Source organism: Neomonachus schauinslandi, chromosome 5 (assembly GCF_002201575.2).
Source record: "Neomonachus schauinslandi chromosome 5, ASM220157v2, whole genome shotgun sequence".
Taxonomy (NCBI): domain Eukaryota; kingdom Metazoa; phylum Chordata; class Mammalia; order Carnivora; family Phocidae; genus Neomonachus; species Neomonachus schauinslandi.
Window position 1 is genome coordinate 46,230,117 of NC_058407.1, and position 21,410 is coordinate 46,251,526.

The 21,410-nt window shown below is 45.1% G+C and overlaps 1 protein-coding gene across 1 annotated transcript in view; it reads left to right on the forward strand.

Moving 5' to 3' along the window:
• Positions 1–21,410, forward strand: part of PTPRB (protein tyrosine phosphatase receptor type B) — a 111,137-nt gene that overhangs the window by 74,937 nt on the left and 14,790 nt on the right. Inside the window, exons 18-28 of the mRNA XM_021678592.1 lie at positions 176–457; positions 4,938–5,216; positions 5,785–5,934; positions 8,102–8,345; positions 14,152–14,258; positions 17,273–17,372; positions 18,162–18,245; positions 18,348–18,365; positions 18,479–18,560; positions 19,140–19,230; positions 19,896–19,972. Coding sequence (XP_021534267.1) covers positions 176–457; positions 4,938–5,216; positions 5,785–5,934; positions 8,102–8,345; positions 14,152–14,258; positions 17,273–17,372; positions 18,162–18,245; positions 18,348–18,365; positions 18,479–18,560; positions 19,140–19,230; positions 19,896–19,972 — 1,514 coding nt within the window. The remainder of the gene's footprint in view (positions 1–175; positions 458–4,937; positions 5,217–5,784; positions 5,935–8,101; positions 8,346–14,151; positions 14,259–17,272; positions 17,373–18,161; positions 18,246–18,347; positions 18,366–18,478; positions 18,561–19,139; positions 19,231–19,895; positions 19,973–21,410) is intronic.

The window sequence follows — 21,410 nt, forward strand, 5'->3', positions numbered from 1 at the left end:
ACAGTACCTGACACATAGTAAACACTATAGATAGGAGCTTCTATTATTAGATTTTCATTATATCTCTTCCTCCAAAGTACATTAAAGTATGTCTGACGTCACTCAGCTCTCTTGTCTGCATATGTTATGGCACAGATGTGTTTATGTGATTTTTTTCATGTTCTCCTACGTACAGCCCCAACTCCTCCCAGTCTTATGTCATTTGCTGATGTTACAAACACATCCTTGGCCATCACCTGGAAGGGGCCACCAGACTGGACAGACTATGATGACTTTGAGCTGCAGTGGTCCCCCAGAGATGCAATCACGGTCTTCAACCCCTACAGCAACAGGAAATCAGAAGGACGCATCATATATGGTCTTCGTCCAGGGAGATCCTATCAATTTAGTGTCAAGACTGTCAGTGGTGACTCCTGGAAAACCTATAGCCGACCAATATTTGGATCCGTGAGGACAAGTATGACATGTTTTGCTACTCTTGGTTCTCAGATGGAGGGAGGGGGAAAGTATGTGTCGCAACATCTTATTCCAGTGAGGCTTGGTTTAAATCCACATCTTTACTTGGGATTGATTAGATGTGAATTTAGGCAGAAATCAGTATAGACTTGTTCATTCCTTCAACATTAACAGCAGTGGACAATAAAGAAATTATCTCTGCCCTCATGGAGCTTGCGGTTCAGTGGGAAGTGTGAGGAAGGAAGTATTTGGCTCTATAGAAACTCATGGTAAGGGCATCTGACCCAATACAAGAGAGTTTCTTAGAAGAAGCAGCCTCCAAATCAAAACCTAAGGATAGGGTAAGATTCACCAGGTAGATATGAGGAAAGAAGTGGAGAATATCCTAGGTAGAGAATAAAATATTCCAAGACCAGGCAGGACAGAGGAACAGAAAGGAGTTTAGTTGACCACAGCATAAAAGGTGAGGATTAGGAGAATCAGGTCATAAAATGTCTTGAGAACCATGGTAGTGACTGTAACTTTATCCTCAATCAGTTGGAGTCACCGAGGGATTTTCAGCCAAGAAATCATAATCAGATTTGCACTGTAAAAAGTCACTCTGGGTACAGTGTGGAGACTGAAAGGGGCAAACTAGAAACAGAGGGATCAGTTAGGACACATGGCTATAAATCCTAAAGATAAAAATACTTCAACAATGAAATATATATCAGTTTCTTCCCAAAGGCATTTTGGGATAGATAAAACAAACCTCAAAGAAACAAAGGTTTTCAGTATAGGAACCTCAATCCAAATATTTATTTTTCCATAATACCACTATGTGTAGTTTCTAAGATCAGATCAGATAGTGGTTATTGATGAAATATGTAGTTGAAAAGTAGAAATTTAAGCAGGTAGTTGTTTCACCTAGTCAGCAAACATTAATGTTATAGTCATTATAATTTGCACTCCACCTTGTATCCAGAGAGCAGTTTGAAATCAAATAGTTGAGTGTCAAGAGAAATAGGTGAGAAAGAACTAAGAACTTTCATTTATGGCAAGCTCAGGATGGGTTTTTGGTGGCTTATTGTGGGCTTATTGAACAGGTGTTCAATTTAAGAACTCAGTAGAGGCTGGGCTGATTAGATGGCTTCTGGAGTTCTGTATTCTGTCCTGGGTGCTGGAATCTAAGAGAGGCATCTACCAGATGGGGCATGCCTACAAGGAGAGCCACTGGCAATGTTGTGTTTTATGAAGAATGGCTGATGGAACTTTGAGGATTGCATTAGATAGGATTGGGTTTGGTTGTGGGTAACAGAAAACCCAAGATAACAGAGAGTTAAACAACAGAGTTTATAATTCTCATGTGGAATCATTCCACAATTCCGTGTCTCACACATACGCTCCAGCCACGATGAGCAACTTGCAGTTCCTGATCTTCCAGCTTCCCACCCCACCCTGGGTGTCTGGGTTCATATTTTTCTCTGCCTGGAATGCCCCTTTCCCAGTATCTTGGTGAGGGGTCATCTCTGCCAGGAAGCCTTTGCTAACTCCTACCCACCAGTAGCTCTGGAAAGTTGTCTATAGCACTCCACCCGCACCTTCTTTCTCCATTTCTGCCGGTACATTCTCCTTTCTACCCTGTATTATGGCCGCTTCAGACTCCTCTCCCTTCCTAGAGGTCAGGGCCAGTGCCTAATTCACTTCCGTACTGTTCATAGTCCCTACAAGAGCACCTTGCACTTAGCAGGTACTTATTTCTTAGTCAATGGGGACATGACCGGAGGTCTTAGAAGACACGTGGGCTTGAGAGGCAGAATGGAAAGGGGGGGAAGCTGAGGAAAGAGGCTGAAGCAGATCTCCATATTGTTCTTTGAGCAGATTATCAGAATTATGAATCAGGCAGGGTGTTTCTAAAGACTTGCGCTAAGGCTGCACAGAGAAGGTGCCTTTGGGGCCCGGCTGTGGTTTGGTTTGAAGGAGTTCGAAAGATTAACAAGCCGTTAATGTTTGAAAAGATACAAGTACTGCTTGCCTCAAAGTCCAATTCCCTTATCCTGAAAAATCTTCAGGTTGATTTTTTTTCTCTCGAGACCATTCTTATGATCTCTGTAGAAAGGAGAATGTACCGGAAGAAATGGAGAAAGAAGGTACTGTTATGACTTAGCTAAATATTTTAGACCATGATATGAAACACAAATTCATTCAGTGGCACAAAGATGCCAAGTGTTTCAAAGTCACGATTGTTGAGGATAAAGAGTCCTATGATGAAGGAGAAGGTGTCAGGAGAAGGGGGTTGTATGGCAAATCAGAGCAACAGGTGCTGCTCTGTGAGGGATTACTGGGTCTCCGCATAGTTCCTAAAAGAGCGCTATGATCTATTCTGCAAGCGGAGGGGAGGGCTATTAGTGCCCCCAGCTGTGCAGGCACACAGGCCCCGTGCTTAGAGGGACCCCATACTCCATTTAATATTCTGTTGTCACCATCTTGAAATCTTAATAATGTTTTGAACACAGGGCATTGCATTTTCACTTGGCACTGGACCCTGAAAGTTATGTAGCCAGTCCAGCCTACAAGGTTTATGAACAAACATACATTTTATTTTTTTTAAGATTTTATTTATTTATTTGAGAGAGAGAGAGCACAAGCAGGGGGAGCAGCAGAGGGAGAAGGAGAAGCAGGCTCCCCGCTGAGAAGGGAGCCCAACTCTATCCCAGGACCCTGGGATCATGACCTGAGCCAAAGGCAGATGCTTAACCGACTGAGCCACCCAGGCACTCCCAAACATATATTTTAATTTGGGGAGGAAGGGCAGGTGGAGAAAAGAGAAAAGGATGAAGTTTGTAGCAGGGATGATAAAGACCCAACAATGAAATGGAAGGGGTTTTTCCTATTTGGTCAAATGTAACTGTCTTTAGCCTTTTTTTTTTTTTTTAAGATTTTATTTATTTATTTGACAGAGAGAGACACAGCGAGAGAGGGAACACAAGCAGGGGGAGTGGGAGAGGGAGAAGCAGGCTTCCCGCAGAGCAGGGAGCCCGATGCGGGGCTCAATCCCAGAAGCCTGGGATCATGACCTGAGCCCAAGGCAGAAGCTTAATGACTGACCCACCCAGGCACCCCAACCTTATTTTTTTTAAAATCTATCCCCATCGTATGCAGTGCTCTGTGAGCCTTTCTGATGGTTTGATGCGATTGACTAGTGCTATCTGAAAATTGTTACTGTATTTTCTGCTGTGGTTGATGAAACAATGGGCAGGCTTTTTAAATGAAGTATTTGTCAAGACTTTTGACTCCTGGAATGAAATAGAGTGCTCTAGACCCAGATTGTCAAGTTCTATTCAAGAGCCTGAAGGCTCCTCAGAAATCCCTAGGAACAGGGGACAAGGCAAGGGAAGTCTTAGGGAGGTCACCCCAGCATAGCACCCCTGACCCCCAAGGCACACTTAAAACACAGGACCAGAGCCCCTCTGACTTAACATATTGGGGAACTGAGAACTTTTCTTTTTTAAATGGCTCAGCCGCTAAAATTCAAATTCAAAAACTACTTATGGAAATCATACAATTTCGCTTCATCGGATGTAATTAGAGATGTAGACCACGTCGCTGGTTGGGGAGGCCTAGAGTTTGGTGAGTAACCTGTGTGGTCAGGTCAGCTAGGTGCTTTTCTGTCAGACTGTACCTCTTACTCCTTTTGGAGTCACTCACACCCACTCATGAGATCATGACTGATCTTCATTGAGTTCCTACTAGACCAGGCACTCTTGTCGGGCAGAAGAAACTGACTGACCACGAGCATAGGGGGTGGAAGAGCATGGTGTATACAGGGAACCGTCAGCAGTTTAGGTGCCTGGAGGATGGCATGTGAGCAGGGAAGGCAAAAAATGGAAGAGGGGGAGAGCCAGGGCCTAGAGGGTGACAAGGAAGCAATGACAGGTCTTAATTTTCTCGTAGAGCTAGCATTTACTGAGCAATTACTATGCCAGGCTTTCTAGGTGGCTGTGCCTGGTTCAACTCACTGACCCATCACAGTCCCCACAGGAAGTAGATACTCTTATTAATTTTCCCACCTTACAAATGTGGCCACAGACACGGTAAGTAACTTGCTCAAGAAGCCACACCTGGTAAACAGAATCTGAATTCAGACAGGCCGAGCTGCCCTTTTAACCTTCTGGCTGCTCAGCCCCACCTTCCATCTGACTTCTGCCCCTTAATTTTAGTGCCCACGCTAAATTTAGTATTTGTGTTTCCGATCACATTGGCACTGGGTAATTTTCTGAAGGGACGGCATTTTAATTGTTAATGGTTCTCAAAGTGTGGTCTGGGATGCAGCAATTCCTCAGGAGATCCCTAAGAATTTTTTTTTCCTTGAAAAGCAATCCAAATAAATGTTGAGAATTACTGTTGTAGATCTCAGAGCACACTGGGCACAAAGGAAATGAGGGGGAAAAAAAAGTGTGTCTCCCAGAGTTGTGACGTGTCTGTCCCTCTCTGTCCTGTAGAGCCGGACAAGATTCAAAACCTGCACTGCCGGCCTCAGAACTCCACAGCCATCGCCTGCTCTTGGATCCCTCCTGACTCTGACTTTGACGGGTATAGCATTGAATGTCGGAAAATGGACACTCAGGAAGTTGAGTTTTCCAGAAAGCTGGAGAAAGAGAAATCTCTCCTCAACATCATGATGCTCGTGCCCCATAAGAGGTACCTGGTGTCCATCAAGGTGCAGTCGGCCGGCATGACCAGCGAGGTGGTGGAAGACAGCACTATCACAATGATAGACCGTAAGTGTTTCTGGAGGTAATGCACCGAGCGAGCCCGGCTCTACGGCGGCCTGTACCGCCGTGTGCGCGGGCACACAGCTCACCTCCCCGTTAGCCAGGCTCGTGGTCACTTGCAAAAGAGAACCTGAAAGCCTCCAAGATGCGGAAACGTTTCTCCGTACGTAGGGGAAGCATCCCGGCAGCAAACAAGTTTAAAAAATGATCTTCGAGTACTTGAATGAGTTAGTGTTTCAATACATCACTTTGCCTGATAGAGTTAGAGCTATCGGGGAGCTTCTAGGCAATTCGGTGCTACAACTTCAGGAAATCCTGCTAAGGAGCCGCCTCTTTCATTATGTTTAACGTGCCTCTGGCAAGTCACTTCCTCTGCCTACTTCCCTCCAGGAGAGGAGGAGGAGGTCTTCTTGCTTGCACGTTTCAAACACAGACGCGCATGCGCCGCGCACACACGCACACACGCACACGCACATCCCGATGTAGGTGAGTGGAGACCTTCATGTCACTGATGGTTGTTTATGTGGAAGAGCAGAGTCCTGACTCCCCTGGGTTCCTTCTCCATCCTTTTCAGGGCCCCCTCCTCCACCTCCACATATTCGGGTGAATAAAAAGGATGTGCTAATCAGCAAATCTTCCATCAACTTCACTTTCAACTGCAGCTGGTTCAGCGACACCAACGGAGCTGTGAAATACTTCACGGTGGTCGTGAGAGAGGCTGAGGGTAAGTGATCCCGGATTCTCTGCTTCATCAGAGGTCACCGTGGCGGCTCTGTCTGTGACAAGTTTTGATGAGTAGAAAACTCAATTTTGATAGACTTCTGCCCTATCTCCGCTGGATGCTGGGAGATGTTACAAAAACCTGCTCAAAGGCTCTTTCAGCAGTAAAGCCTGTTATTCACTGGATTTAACTATGAAATGGGTGAATAATAGCACTAGCAACTGCAGCAGTAGCATAAATACCCATCACGTAGAGAGGCTTTGCGATGTGCCAGGCCTGTTGGAAGAGCATGGATTCTGCAGTGATTTGCACAACCTTCACTGCTCATTCAGTGCTGATGGCTACTTTTTGGTTCTGCCATCAAGCAGCCGGATGCTTCAGTGTCTTCCCCGCCCCAGTCTCCCAACACCTCAAGGAAGCACGCGCTTCCAAACCACCCACCGATTCACAAAAAACATTCAAGAGCTAAAAAGAGGGAAAAGATGATCCTGAAAGGTGTTCTTCCTTTCTCTACTGAATTTTCAACAGTAAATTTCATTTTCTAGTCGACCAAATTATTCCATGTCTACCTAATTCCTACGGGCCAGGCAGGTAACTAGGTAAGAGTTGTAACAACGTTGCATACAACCTCAAGTATGATTTTTTTAGAGCTTCTTCTGTTGGCATTTGTGAAACCATCTACAGGAGTGTCGCATTTGCCACTGAGGTTTTGTGCCCTATTTCTCCAAAACAGATGTGTGTGTCTGCAGTGACATCATATATTTGACGTGTCTTATATTTTCCAAAATTGTTTAAGGTGCTACACATCCCTGGCTATTTTAACCCATTTGTGGGCAGTGAGAAACTTTACGCCTGACATATGCTGGAGGGGTTCCTAGGCTAAACAGTATTTTAGTCTCACGGGGTATCTAATGGTCCGTGTGCTTTGACATTTTATTTAATTGTACTGAAGTTGGTTATGCATAATTAATTAAATAATGTCAAGGGTCAGGGGTGCATCCCAGATTTCCTTACATCTCATAAATAGATATATTGACTTATATCTACAGATAAGGATTTAAGAGAGAAATCAACAAACTATGCAGCGATTTTTAGCTTTAGTGAAGATAATGGTTTACTACATGAGTGTAAGGCAGTGACCAAAAGGAAGCCATACCCCGGCAGGCAGCCTTGTGTTCTCCAGCCTTGTGGATTTCAATTATTCATGTCCGTGGAGATGGGCTGTGCTCCACTGGTGATCTAAGATAGCAATCCATCTCATATAAATGTCTTTCATAGCATATATGTTCATCCTAAAGGCAACATTCCTTTTCAGTTACTGCCAACAAGGTAATATTTCCAAGACCCACTCATTTTGAACATATTTTATTAAACAAGAGTCCAGATGTGGTGAACCCCTGCAATACCACCCCTTGAAGTGCACTGTAAATGGTATCCTATCTCTATAATATTTACCTTCCTACTTATGCTTTCCTCCAGCCAACATCAAAACGAGTTTGCAGTGCCAAAACACACAGCAGGCTGGGTGGACAGGGAAGAGTTCTGGGAAGCGTGCTGCACGAGGGGCCAAATTCGAGCCAGGATTAAACTGTACTCAAGATAACAGAGAGCTGTACACAGAGCCACAATCAGACTGGGTGTGGCACATGGAGCGTGCCTGTGGGTGACTGCTCTGGCCTTGAACTTGATTTCTCTTATCTCTTCCTTATTTCCTAGGTCATCGGGATTTCCTTATTAGCTCAGCTACAATGGTCATTGGCAAGGCAGAGAGCTTATTGAGTTGGTTGACTTTCACAGTGGGGAGTGTCCAGCTTTCTCGGGTTCTGGAACACATTTATCGTCTGATGCAATGAGTTAACCGCTCAAACACACGTATTTTATTTCCTAGAAAAATGATGGGTGTGTGTGTATATAAACCCATGTACGTGTGTGTGTATAAAATGTTGTATACACATAGACTCTATTTTTAATTTTTACTTTAGAAGAAGTGGATTGAAACTAATTTCATTAGGAGACTTTCACCGCATCCTTGAAGATCAAAGTGTCTGCCCTTTGGACCCGACCGGAGATGGTGGGAGAGAGGAGGCAGACTTAGAAGCCTAGGGAGAGATCCCTGAGGTCACTGAAGTCAGGAGGAAGTCAGTGGCTCACCGTGGGTTTCTCCCTGCAGGCAGTGATGAGCTGAAGCCGGAACAGCAACACCCTCTGCCCTCCTACCTAGAATACAGGCACAACGCCTCCATCCGGATGTATCAGACCGATTACTTTGCCAGCAAGTGTGCTGAAAGTCCTGACAGCAACTCCAAGAGTTTTAACATTAAGCTGGGAGCAGAGATGGAGAGCCTGGGTGGAAAATGCGATCCCAACCAGCAAAAATTCTGTGACGGGCCGCTGAAGCCGCGCACTGCCTACAGGTTAGAAGCATTACCATCATTTTGCAAGAAGGGACATGCTGCAGGAGCGGGGGCTCAGCTGTCTGGGTGCCTGATGCGTCTGAGCTCCTGTAGATTACTACCCAGCATTACGACAGTGCTGTGCATGTTCCTGGGTAGTTTATAAAAGCTGTGTTCCTGCCTCCATTCACAGGTAATGTGTAAAGAAGGCCTTCGGTGTTGTGCAAAAGCTCCAGTTCATTACACGAAGACCTGAAGTTCCTTAATAGATGGTTCTTTCTCCTCAAACTTCTTTAATACAATTCAAACAGTTTATTTACCATGTTAATGACTGTGAAAGTGTCCAAACAGGAAGATTAAGTTTAGGGAGACCCAAGAAAGATAGGGTTTCATCTTCTACTTCTAGTGAGGGCTGACATTACACTTATTTATTTATCTTCTAAGGCATGAAAAGATGAAAGTGCTCTTTGGTCCAGACAGAACTCTCAAAGGCAAAAGCTCCTGCATGTACGGGAGTACCCTTTCCTCCTGCTAGGCTGACAGATGAGAAGGAGCAGCCATTTGATTTGGCCCCAGGAAGCGGTACTGAAGCCAGCAGGCCCTTCCCGCCACTGGCATTGACAGTGCCCTTGGTCTGCACTGTGCTTCCCGAAAGCAAGTATAAGCAGAGGTACACAGCATCCCCAACCAGAATCCTCAAGAAAAAGAGAATCTCGGCTGCCATCTTGGATATAAGCTGTAGGCATCCAAGATCGGTGCTTCTGCAGAGGCTGTGTTGTCTCTCTTGGGTGTTGGCAGAGCTGACATCCAGTCAGTATGGCAGCCAATCAGGTTCTCTGTGGGCCAGGGTCTATTCTGTTTAGTCGGTGCCCAGGGCTTACTGACTCTTACATATTTTAAATATCACCGCTGAGTCTCCGCAGAGACTTTCCTGCAGGCCCCATAAGGGACGATGACATGGCATCACACCTGAGAGCATTCTCAGCCCCTCCCTGGAATCGACGTGGGCAGGCTGACAGTTTTCCTAACCCGGAGGACTCACTTTGCAGGAGCTCTGTAGCTACGCCTCTGCCCAGGGCTCACCACAAAAATGCTATTGCTACCCCAGCCAAGGTCGGCATCTCCAGAGGAAACACGCACAAACTTAGTAGTGATGTTTCCTTCAAGAAGAGACCCTAGGAGCCTACCTGAAGGAGGGGAGAGCTCAGACAGGGCAAAGGAGAAAAATGTAAGGGAGAACAGAATGAGGGAATCCTTCAGTTTCTATAAGAATCAAGAAATGCGGGCGCCTGGGTGGCTCAGTTGGTTAAGCGACTGCCTTCGGCTCAGGTCATGATCCTGGAGTCCCGAGATCGAGTCCCACATCGGGCTCCCTGCTCGGCAGGGAGTCTGCTTCTCCCTCTGACCCTCCTCCCTCTCATGCTCTCTGTCTCTCATTCTCTCTCTCTCAAAAAAAAAAAAAAAAAAAAAAGAATCAAGAAATGCCTCAGGTCCTGGGTCACATGGGCTCAAGGAAATTTGAGCAAAAGTCTCCCAAAGGCTCTATTTGATTTGTGAGTTGGTCAGTGGAGGCTGTTTTTTGTTTGTTTGCTTTCTGATAGAGAGGGAGAGAAGATGACTCCTTACTTCATTTAAGAGAGGGGCAGTGAGAAGCTATAGACGGCTCCTGTCGGCCCCGAGCCCACCACTCCCGGGCACCCGCCTTCCCATCCCCAACAGCTGCCCAGGCCTGGGAGATCCCGCATGGAGTCCAGGCGCGGCCACTTAGCCGTGTGACCTCGGAAATGGCATTTCAATTCCCAAACCCTCTCTTCTCTCACCTGCAGAGGATCCCTCAAAACTGGTCATGTCCCTTCTAGATGAAGGTCTTCCAGTGGCCCCCATTCACTTCCAGGAGTAAGTGAAGATTCCAGAGCAGGGCACAGAAAGCCCCCGCCATCGGCGTCCCGCCTGCCTCTCCCGCTTTGCCTCCCACTATCTGCCGCAAGTACGCCCTGCGTTTTGCTCCCCTCACTTCCTTTAAATGTGACATCGTCTCTTACACCTCTGAGCCTCTACACCTTCTTTTCTATTTGGGATGCTCTCCCCTCCCTTGACTGGCTGGTGCATCCCTTCATACACCTCAAAAGCCAGCTCAGCCCTCATTGAGCCCCACATTACCCGCCCCCCGCCCCCGGCACCCGTCAGCCCATCAAGCTGCGCTGGGCAGGTGGCCCCCACTCCGTTTCCGCAGCAGCGCTCAGACCCTCCATCCCTCCAGCCCTCTACTCACCGACATCTTTTAGCTCTCTGACGAGGGTTACCTGCCCTCTTCACTAGACTACGAGAGTTTGCAGTCTAATAGAGGAGACAAAACAATATGACAAGTACCTGGCCCCCAAGAGGCGCTCATTCGATATTTGTGAAGAAAGAAGGGAATGAGCCAAGATGCTCTATGAACAGTTACACATTCTTATTGTACCTTAATCAACTCAGGCCATACTTATTTGCTTTCTAGAACACAACTCTCCGATATTTCTCCACATGGGGTTCAGTCCCGTGAAAAGCATGCCGGGCAGATAATGCTTGGTAAGAGGAGGCCTCGCCTTTCAAAGTAGGTGGGGGAACCTCATGCTAAGCGGTGTCCTGTGTGGCTGCTGACCCCGAGCTTAGTGCAGTCAGAATTCTGCCTCTCTCAAGATGACGGTTGCCACAGTGACCCTCGATGCTGTCAGGCATCTTTTTTTTTTTTTTTTTTTTCCGGAGAGAGAATAGGTAGACAGGAGAGAACACGGAGGGAAAAATAGGATTGAAAAGAAATGGGAAATGCTAGGTTTAGCTGCTTTGCATATTTATTATGTCAACGAATGTAATGTGTTCCCAGTTGTTACTGGGTTCCTATTATCTGGGTGTATAATTAGCGTCATTCCATATAGGAAGAGAAAGGGCAGATCATGATGGGTGGGAGGCAGTTTGGAGGTTAGCAAAGTGCTGATCTGGTTTTGTTTCTCTTCTAAATAGGATAGCAATGTGACCACGAGCAGGTAGTCAGCTTCTCTTGACCTCATTTTCCCCAAATGAAGGAAATTGAACCACATGATCTCTAACTTTGTGCTATAGATATCTGATTCTGGACACATATAAAGTTGAAATCATCACTATCATATATCTGTTTATTAAAATAATCTTATTCAGATATATATACACAGAAGGCATCTGTAAAATATAGGCAGAAATGTTGAAGGACATGACGGTAAACAAATGCTGTCAAGGTTCAAAAGGCTTCTTGAAGGAGGTAACATTTTAGCTGAGCATTAAAAAGTAAGGAAGGATTTGAAAATATGGAGAGAGGGACAGAAGGAGATTCCGGGTGGAGGGAAGAATGAGAGTCCAAGTGCAGAGGAAGAAATACACAGACTGTTTAGAGAAGAGCAAATAGTCCAGTTTCAAATTGTGGGGAGAGCATGAAAAGAGGTAGCAGGGAAGACAAGCCCAGGAAGATAGGGGATCTGGAAGATCTGGGACAGGATCGGGGTGGGGGGTTGCGGTGCTAAATGCTGAGCTAGGGAAGTGGTGGTGGTGTCCATTTTTGGAAAGGGTTTAAGAGCAGAGTTCCTCTTGATCCCACTAAGTTTAAGGTAATCCTCTACTAGGTCATGATCTCCTTCCTGGGTTCCTAAAGGTCCTTATTCATCGGCATCCATATTGTATTTTGGGTTTTGCACCTAGAATTTCAGAACAGAACATGTCAATGTTGTTGTATCCAGGGCTTTTAATTTACAAATGAGGAAACCAAGGCATAAAAAATTTTAGGGGCCATTTATCTAATCAGGAGCAGAGTGCTAGCTAGACCTCAGACCCTCTGCTTCCTAGCCTGGGCCCTTTTTACCATCCCTCCCACAGAAGTCAGAGCTGTTAAACCAAAACTAAGCTGAGAGGAAATAAGAGAAAGAAATCTGGACTAGGATTCAGAAAATACAGAGTTTGGTTTTCTTACACCAGCTTTCTCTGTGATCTTGAGCAAGACACGGAATCTCTCCAAGCTTCAGGTTCCAAATCTCTGAAGTAATATCATAAGCTCCCTTGTTACATGGGAGACACTGGAGATGCTCAAATAGAACCATGTTTGTGAAAGTTCTTCCACACTTATAAATCATTATACCAATATAAGAAATTCTTTTCACCAGAGAGACTCATTTCAATTTCCAAAAGTACAATGCATTAGCAACACACACCAACTCCTCACCTTCCCACTTAACACAAGCTGACTGCTTGTTACCCTTCAGGGACATCTCACGATACTTCCATCAACAGCCTGTTATTCCTGGAAGTACAACTTTTGACGGGAAAGCAGCTTTTAGAGATGGAAATTATAGATGTGGTTGATCAATATCGTCCTGCTCATTTTATAAGATGGCATTTGGACGTGGGCATGAGTTGGAAGGAGGGGCAGAGGGGCAGAATGATTCACCCTGGCCTGATACTATTTCAGCATTATTACAGGGCGTGCCCAGAAACTTTTGGGTTAAATAAATCTAGATTTTTTTTTTTAAAGGAAAAAGAGACTTCCATTCACTTTCATAGGATTTAAATTAACACTGGGAAAGTTTCCCCATATAAATCAAGCCTGATAGTCTCAGCAAACCTACAGTTGAAAAGAGAAAGAACTCAAGAGCTGGCCTGAGCCGGTCTTTTTTTTTTTTTTCCTGAGGCAGTCTTTAACTTAGTGCAGGGATGCTCTCCTACAGCTTCTCTGAGAGCTGGTTCTCCTTCAGCCTCTGCTTAAATACCCTCAATGACTGGGAGCTCACTACCTAATGCAACAGCTCATACTCTAGATGTTGCAAAGCGACTTTATGTTCCCAAACTATACCTCCCTGTGACCTTTCAGCCTATGGGGCTTCACTCTACCTTCAAGAAGAAAAATAATGTCTGTTTCCTCTTCTATGTGAGAATTCCTTAAATCTGAAGTCAACCATCATGTTCTACTGAGTCTTTCCTGTCGTCGTCATCCTGTTTAATCACCTCGAACGGTCTCTAACCCTTCCTAAGATATGTCCCCAGAAACCGAATGCAGCCCTCCAGGCTGGCCTGACTCACCCAGGGAATATGAGACCAAGGTTCTCGGACAGGGACAATAGACTTTTCATCCAGGCTGAGGTTACAGATTTATCTTTTCATAGCTGCATCTTGCTGGTGTATTGAATTTAGGGCCAGCTAATCTCTGGGCACCATCCCACATGGATATGTGGATGGCCACCTCAGCAGCTCTCTTTAGGCCCATGCTGAATTCCTCCCTCTCCTCTTCAGGCTGGGCCCCATCTGGTCCTTCCTTCCCGTGCTTTCCCACTGTGGTCCCCTCTGCCGGAACACAAGCATGGCTGCCTCCCTCACTTTCCTCTGATTTCTAATCCAGAAGCCCTCCACTGACCATGCTGAATAGGGCAGTTCCCCACACCCATCGCCATTGCTATCCATTTCCCTTACTCTCCTCTTTTCTTTTTCCTGCTATTCCGTATCACCATCTGGCATATTAAATTTGTGTAAATGTTATCTGACTTCTAATACCAGAGAATGTAACCTCTGGGATGGTAGGGACTTTGCTGTGTCCCTTGCAGTATCCCCAGATCCTAGAACAGGGACCGGCACATAGTAGGGGCTCAGTAAATATTGGGTGAATGAATGAATAAATGCGTGAATGAACCTGGGTCTATCTGATTCCGTAATTCATGTCCTGCCTAGCATACATATGGACCAGGTGCCCACCCTGTGGCTCCGTGAACACATTTTCTGGTCAGCTCTCCTGTGGTCAGCCACTGGCACTTAAATAAATCAGTTTTCCTTTCAGAATCAGCATTCGAGCTTTTACACAGCTGTTTGATGAGGACCTGAAGGAATTCACGAAGCCACTCTATTCTGACACATTTTTCTCCTTGCCTATCACCACTGAGTCAGGTAAGACAGGTAGCCTCCCCATCTACCCGCATAGTCTCCAACTGCCATGTCACTTACAAGGACCTCCAGTGGAGAGATCTGGTGACTTGGCTGATGGTGAGGGGAACATGCATTTTTCACTTGGAATTTAATCTTTATGGGATCCTGGATGATGTGGATTGGAGAAATTCCTCCTACTTCTAAAGGAGAATGGGCTGAATGGGCATTAATCTTGAAAAGAAGGTAGAAGTATCAGATTTTTTTGATTAAAATAAAGTTTTTAAAAATAATGGGTGAAAAACATTCAAATTAGGAGCTTGCACAGGCCAAAATAGAAGTACAAAAGGCTTTCAGTCATAGGTGGGAATATATGAATGCACAAACATAGAAATGCATAGAAAAAAAAGACTAGAAGAAAAAACACCAAAGTATTAACAATGAGGGGCACCTGGCCGGCTCAGTCGGTAGAGCATGCAACTCTTGGTCTCAGGGTCATTAGCTCAAGTCCCACGATGGATGTGGAACCTACTTAAAAAAAGGATTAACAGTGAATATCTCAAAGTAGTGGGACTATAGGTGATATTTTTTCCTTTTGCTTATTTTATGTTGCTTTTGCACCATAAGAAAATGTTAAAAGACTTTACATACATTTAAGAAAGAAACTTCTCTAGAGTTTTAGAGGGAAAGCCTGAAAAATAACACTAGGTAATACTTACTAAATGAAATACTTTCACATGAAGACATGAAATAGTTTATCCAATCTTCACTACAACCTTCTGAGGTAGATACTATTATCATCCCCCATTTTAAAGGTGAAGACCTGAGACATCAAGAGGTTTAAGTAACTTGCCCAGGATAGTAAAGCTGAATATGGGCATTTTCTGCTGGAGCCCTAAACCTCTGTACTGCATTGCCTCAGAATATAACCATCGTGCTGAGAATAGCATCATGTTTCAGCACATTGTTCCTTGAGACCGTCATCTGTCCCAGCCTGCCCCTGGAGCCAGGGTTCTACAATGCTTGGTCTCAGGAAGTTCTTCTTCATAGCTAAAACAGTCTCTCATGCTGCATGACAAAAGATGACTCAGCCTCACAAACACTCCCATCTATTTATGCCAAATATAGGGATAATCTCCCACTTTTCAAACCAAAAAGGGATCAGAGCACAGTTAAGAGGATTTATATGTGTTTGCTTATAATTTAGTGTTAAGCAGGGGCATTATAAACACAATTCTTTCCTATTTGAAAACAACAAAAATTGCGTGCAGTTCAGTAAAGGAAGGTAATAAACATATATCCAAAAAAGAATATTAACCCCATTAAAAGAAAAAATGATTGTGTTGATTTAATGAGTCTTGAAAAGCAACACTGAATAAACAAATCCAAGGGCTTGAAATGCAAGTTCAACAATGGGCTACTCCGTAGACCTAACTGTAAGAGCTAGAAGAGTACAACTTTTAAAAGAAAACGTAGGAGTGAAACTCTGTGACCTTGGATTAGGAAATGATTTCCTCGATATGGCAGCATTAGCACAAGCAACAGAAGGGGGGAAAAGCCAGGTAAATGGGACTTGATCAGAATTTGTGCTTCAAAGGAGACCATGAAGCAAGTGAAAAGACAACCCACAGCATGGGGGAAACTATTTGCAAATTAATATCTGATAAGGGTCGTGTGTCCAGCATGCGTAAAGAACTGTTACCTTACAACTCAATAATACAAAGTCAAATAACAAAGGATGTGAGTAGATGTTTCACCAGAGAAGATACACAAATGGCCAATAAGCACATGACAAGATGCTCAACATCATTAGTCATTAGGGGAAATGCAAATCGGAACCACAGTAAGACACCACTTCATACCCCCTAGAATGGCTGTGATCAAAAGACTATGATGAGTGTTACCAAAGATATGGAGACATTGGAACTCTCCTACATTGCTTGTGAGAATGTAAAATGGTTTAGCTGCCTGGGAGAACATTTCTGCAGTTCCTCAAAATGTTAAACCTAGAGTTACCATCTATCTAAACCAGCAACTCCACTCCTAATTTTATACCCAAAAGAAATGAAAACATATGCCCACACAAAAACTTATACACGGACATTCTTAGCCACATTATTCATAATAACCCCCAAACAGAGATAACAAATGTCCGTCAGTGGATGAATGGATACTATTCCATACAAGGAGATATTATTCACCTATAAAAAAAGAATGAAATACTGAGACAGGCTGCAACATGGATGAACTTTGAAAACATTATGCTGAGTGAAAGAAGCCAATGACCAAAGACCACATATTTCTGACTCAGTTTATATAAAAGGTCCCAGAATAGGCAAATCTACGAAGACAAAGTAGATTCGTGGTTGCCAGGGGCTGGGGAAGAATGGAGAATGACTGCCAAGAGGTATGGGGTTTCTTTTGAGCGGTGATGACAATATTATAAAATTGAATGTGGTCGTATTTATAAAACTCTGTGCCAAAAATCATTGAATGATACAATTTAAATTGGTGAATTGAATGGTATGGGAATTATATTTCAATAAAGCTGTTTTTAAAATAGGCTACTCTTACCTATTCACAAACTCCCAGGGGTAGGATCATACCAGATAATAAAAATGCAATTTCATTAAAACAGCTCTCAATAATTCACTGGACTTGCCGAAGTCCCCAGTGCTATTATACTTGTTTCATACAAATGAAATAGCATTTTTATCTTGGTGGCAAACTGCTGGCCTTTATCTTGAGTGTCCTAAACCTTACATACAAGCTCCAGTGAGCATAAGATTCCTTTATAGGCCGAACGCCATTAACGTGCAAAGTGTAAGGACGGACCTGTGGTTACGGTGTAGTAGCCAATGCCCTGGCTCCACGGCTGCATGCTCTCACCATCTGATAGTAAATACTGCAGCATGGGCATCGTTCAAACTTTTCTGTAATAACGTTCCTAGGGAGATAAGGTTTCAGTAGCTCTCTTCCTGGTTCTTTAGCACTAATTTTCCTGCCTGGGTTTGCTGTTTCCTCCTGGATTCTTGCAGAGCCTTTATTTGGAGTTATCGAAGGTGTGAGTGCTGGTCTGTTCTTAATTGGCATGCTGGTGGCTGTGGTTGCCTTATTCATCTGCAGACAGAAAGCCAGGTGAGTACAAAGATTCCTTTAGCGATCGATCGGGCTCCCAATTTGAAAGATGCGATTGAAAATGCCCTCTCACCTGAAAAGTAAGAAGGGGAGATGATTTCATTTCTCCAGGTGAAATCACCTTTGTTTCTCAAGAAAAACAAGTCAAACCCTCCAACCCTGACTGGCTTTTTTCAGCCCTGCTCCATACCATTGATGAATTTTGCCCTCGCCAAATGACTGAGGGGCCATCTGTAGCTTCGTCTGAACGTGAAACAACTCCTTTTGCTCATGAAGACAGATGTCTGTGAATTGTGCACCCAAGTGCTTTTCTGAGAAATGCTGAAAAGTATGGTTGACATCACCATTTCATGGTCATATTTGCCATGCTAATTTAAGAAGGGACCAAAAAGAACCAAATAGCATGTGGCCCCAAAGCCACGCCCCCTCCTCTTAGGGAATTTATTTGGCACATTGTCCTCCCTCTTGCAGTCATGTCTTGCATCTAAGGTTTACTGGGGGGTTTTTTTTAAGGAAAGTTTTATTGAGAGTGTGGGAAGTGATTATGACCTGTAGCCAAAAACCAGAAGACAAATCTCCAGCTATTGCAGAGATCCGTTTCTGAGTGGGAAAAATCTATTTCTTCTTTATGTTCTTCCTCCCCTCAAAGAGACGTTGGCTGAGTGTAAATCTACATGAATACTGAAAAATCCATATTTGCACAGACATGCACAGCCTCACCATAAATGGAAAAATTTGTTTAAGTCAAGTTTCGTAACCAGACTATAAATCCTCTCCCTTATGTTGCAGCCATGGTCGAGAAAGGCCCTCTGCCCGCCTGAGCATTCGCCGGGATCGACCATTATCTGTCCACTTGAACCTGGGCCAGAAAGGGTGAGCGCCACATTTTCCTACACATAATGTATTGAAAGATGAGTTGATTGTCTTATGTGAGATTTGCTAACGAGGTCTTTCTTCTTTTGGCGTCCTTCACAGTAACCGGAAAACGTCTTGGTAAGAGCAAGAACTCATTACTGTGTTATCTGCTTTTGAAATACCACTTGGACTGGGTATGGCAGCGTCCCTTTTCATCAGTAATTTTTTCTCTATTGTATTTTTAACTATAGCCCAATAAAAGTAAATCAGTTTGAAGGGCACTTCATGAAGCTGCAGGCTGATTCCAACTACCTTCTGTCCAAGGAATACGAGGTACGACTCAGACTCAGGGATGCTTCAGCAGTTCTAGTCGCTGCCAGAATTTCCCTCCCAATCTCTCCTGTGGAGTCACAGGCTGATCGGGCTCAGGAGTCAGGATGACGTGCAGGATCCATTCTCTGTGGGATATCCCACCTAGTCTCAGAGGCCAGTCTGATCTCCAGAATAGCACAGCCAACGAAGTACTACTTGGGCAAGATGTTAAGGAAGAATGAACAAATCTCAAATGTAAACCTAATTCTGTCAGTTACTTAACCTGGCATTTTGCTTGACTGGGAGACAAGGTGGTGTGGTGACAAGTGCCCAGGCTTTGGATTCGACTCTCGGCTTTGCCACCCGTGTGACCTGGGGCAAGTGAGTTATCTGGTCTGAGCCTCATCTGTAAAACGGAGGTGAGGATGCCTCCTTTGAGGCTCTTGTGGGGATCAGAGCTCCTGCACATCCAATAGGAGGCATTCCGTAAACAGTAGCTATTGTGACATATTCTTAGATCGTTACGTATCTCGAGGACTGTATGATTTGCCTTATTCTATTTCACATTCTCCATTTGCAAACTTCTTTTTGACCTAATAGGATTTGAAAGACGTGGGTCGAAACCAATCATGTGACATTGCGCTCTTGCCGGAGAACAGAGGGAAAAATCGATACAACAATATATTGCCCTGTGAGTTCTGTGTTGAAATTTGTAGTACTATCTTCCTCCAGCCGTTGCTTCTCTTTTCCAGGAATAAAATGGGGCTGAAGAAATACGGTATAGTTGGATATGGAAGAGCAGAGGCTCTGAATGCCTTTTAAAAGGAATGTTACTGAGCTTCCCTCCCATGGGGTAACAATTCTGAATTCTGGTTAGGAGACGCCTCTCATGCTGTTGACATTTCATCCTGTGGTCCCACTGCTTCTTCCTAACAGCGAAGGCCAGTGTGGGTTTCCTTAAAGTCCCCCGTTAGTGATTACTGTGTATTTTTATTATCCCGACCCGATCCGGTGGAGCAATGGAAGATGGTTGTTCTGGATTGTATTCATTCCAGCTGTGAAAGGGAGCTGGCCGCGCCATCAGGCAAATGGTATCATGTTATGAAGGAAAGTGCAGAGGGTGCCTCAGAGAGCATTTGGCTTCTTTGTGTGTTTATGGGCCACCTGTGTGACCTGGGCAAGCCGGTTATCCTGTCTGAACCTCACCTGCAAAATGGAGATGAGAATACCTCCCTGTGGGGTGTTTTGGGGGGGCCGGTCAGAGCTAATGCATGTCAGATACCAGGCATTCCATCAACAATAGAAAAATCCTCCCAGGACCCAGTGACAAATCTCTCTCAATCAACTTCCTTCCAGATGATGCCTCTCGAGTGAAGCTGTCGAATGTAGACGATGACCCGTGCTCAGACTACATCAATGCCAGCTACATCCCTGTAAGTGAACCATAAAGCCATAGCGCCTGGGATAAAGCTTTGACAGGTGGCGACCCTGCAGACACCGTTCTTCCCACATGCTCCCACTGTTTCAGGTGTGGACGCGTACTGATTTTAGAAGACCGTGTCTGATGGCCCTAAAGCCCAGGGTGCGCAATTCCATCACAGCCAGGGCCCATTTTCACAATGGCTGGAGTGACACGGGATTATAAGGAGCCCAGGAAGCACAGCGAAAGGTGGTTTTCTCTCTGCAGCCCTTAGCCAAGATGAGAGCTCCCTCAGGAAGCTCTATTCACTGCTCACGCTGCCTAGCGAGGGGGAGCTGATTCGACGTCATTTGTATTTTTGAAACCCAAAGACACAACTCAAAGGTTGTGTCAAACCTTTGGGCTCAGATTCTGGCTAGCGTCCTGCCAGCCTCCCACAGCGCACTACAGTGGGAAAGGCTGTAAGATCAGACAGCTCCAGCTTTGACTCCCCTCTCTACCCCTTGCTGACTCGTGGGCAAGTTAGGTCACCTGTTGGGGGCTCTTGTTTTCTTTTCCAAAAAATGAGGATGGTAATATTTACCTCAAATAGCCATTCATTCACTCAGTAAACCCTATCTAGTTAAGTAGTAACTAGGCGGTCAGAGAAGTCTCAGCAGAGTCGGGCATCAGGAAATGACAAGGTGACGCCATGGGAAACAGGCTAGAGAGACATTGCCTTCTCCAGCACTAACACACATCTGCACCACGTGCGGTCTTGTTCAAATGCAGATTCTGATTCAGTGGGGCTGGGGGGACCCGGGATTCTGCCTGTCTCACAAGCTCCCAGGTCATCCCCCTGCTGCGGGTCTGAGGACCTCTCTCTGAGGAGCAAGAGGCTAGGGTTGCTAGCGGAGCTTCTGGGAGGAGACAACCAGCCGGCAGGGCGGACAGGGCGGATGACAAAGGACGGCTCAGCAGAGCAGGCACCATGCTGAGATGTGGAGGATAAAGAGGGACTGGCCAGATGAGACGCAGGGTTTGGGTGGGCAGGCGTGGGGGTGGCAGAGGTGACACAATGCAGGGGCCCTGAGGAGAGGCAAGGAGAGAAGGAACTTCAGCTTGGAGCTGCGAGTAATTCTGTCTTGCCGGAGTGCAGAATAAGTGGGCGGAAATATCCTAGCTCCGGGGAGTTGTGGTTCAGATTAAATAAGATCTGTGGAAAGTCCTGACCCACGACGTGTTATATGGTAGATGCTCGATAACCCGTGGTTTCCCTTCCCTGAAGTTTCCCTTGTATCACATCTCTTACCAGCACTCTAATGTCAGTTATCCAAGATGACTAAAACTCTTCTGCACTGAATAGGGGAAGAGTCTGAGGAAGTCAGTCCCTCACACACACACCATCAAGAGTCTACACACACACACACACACACACACACACACACACACACACACACACACACACACAC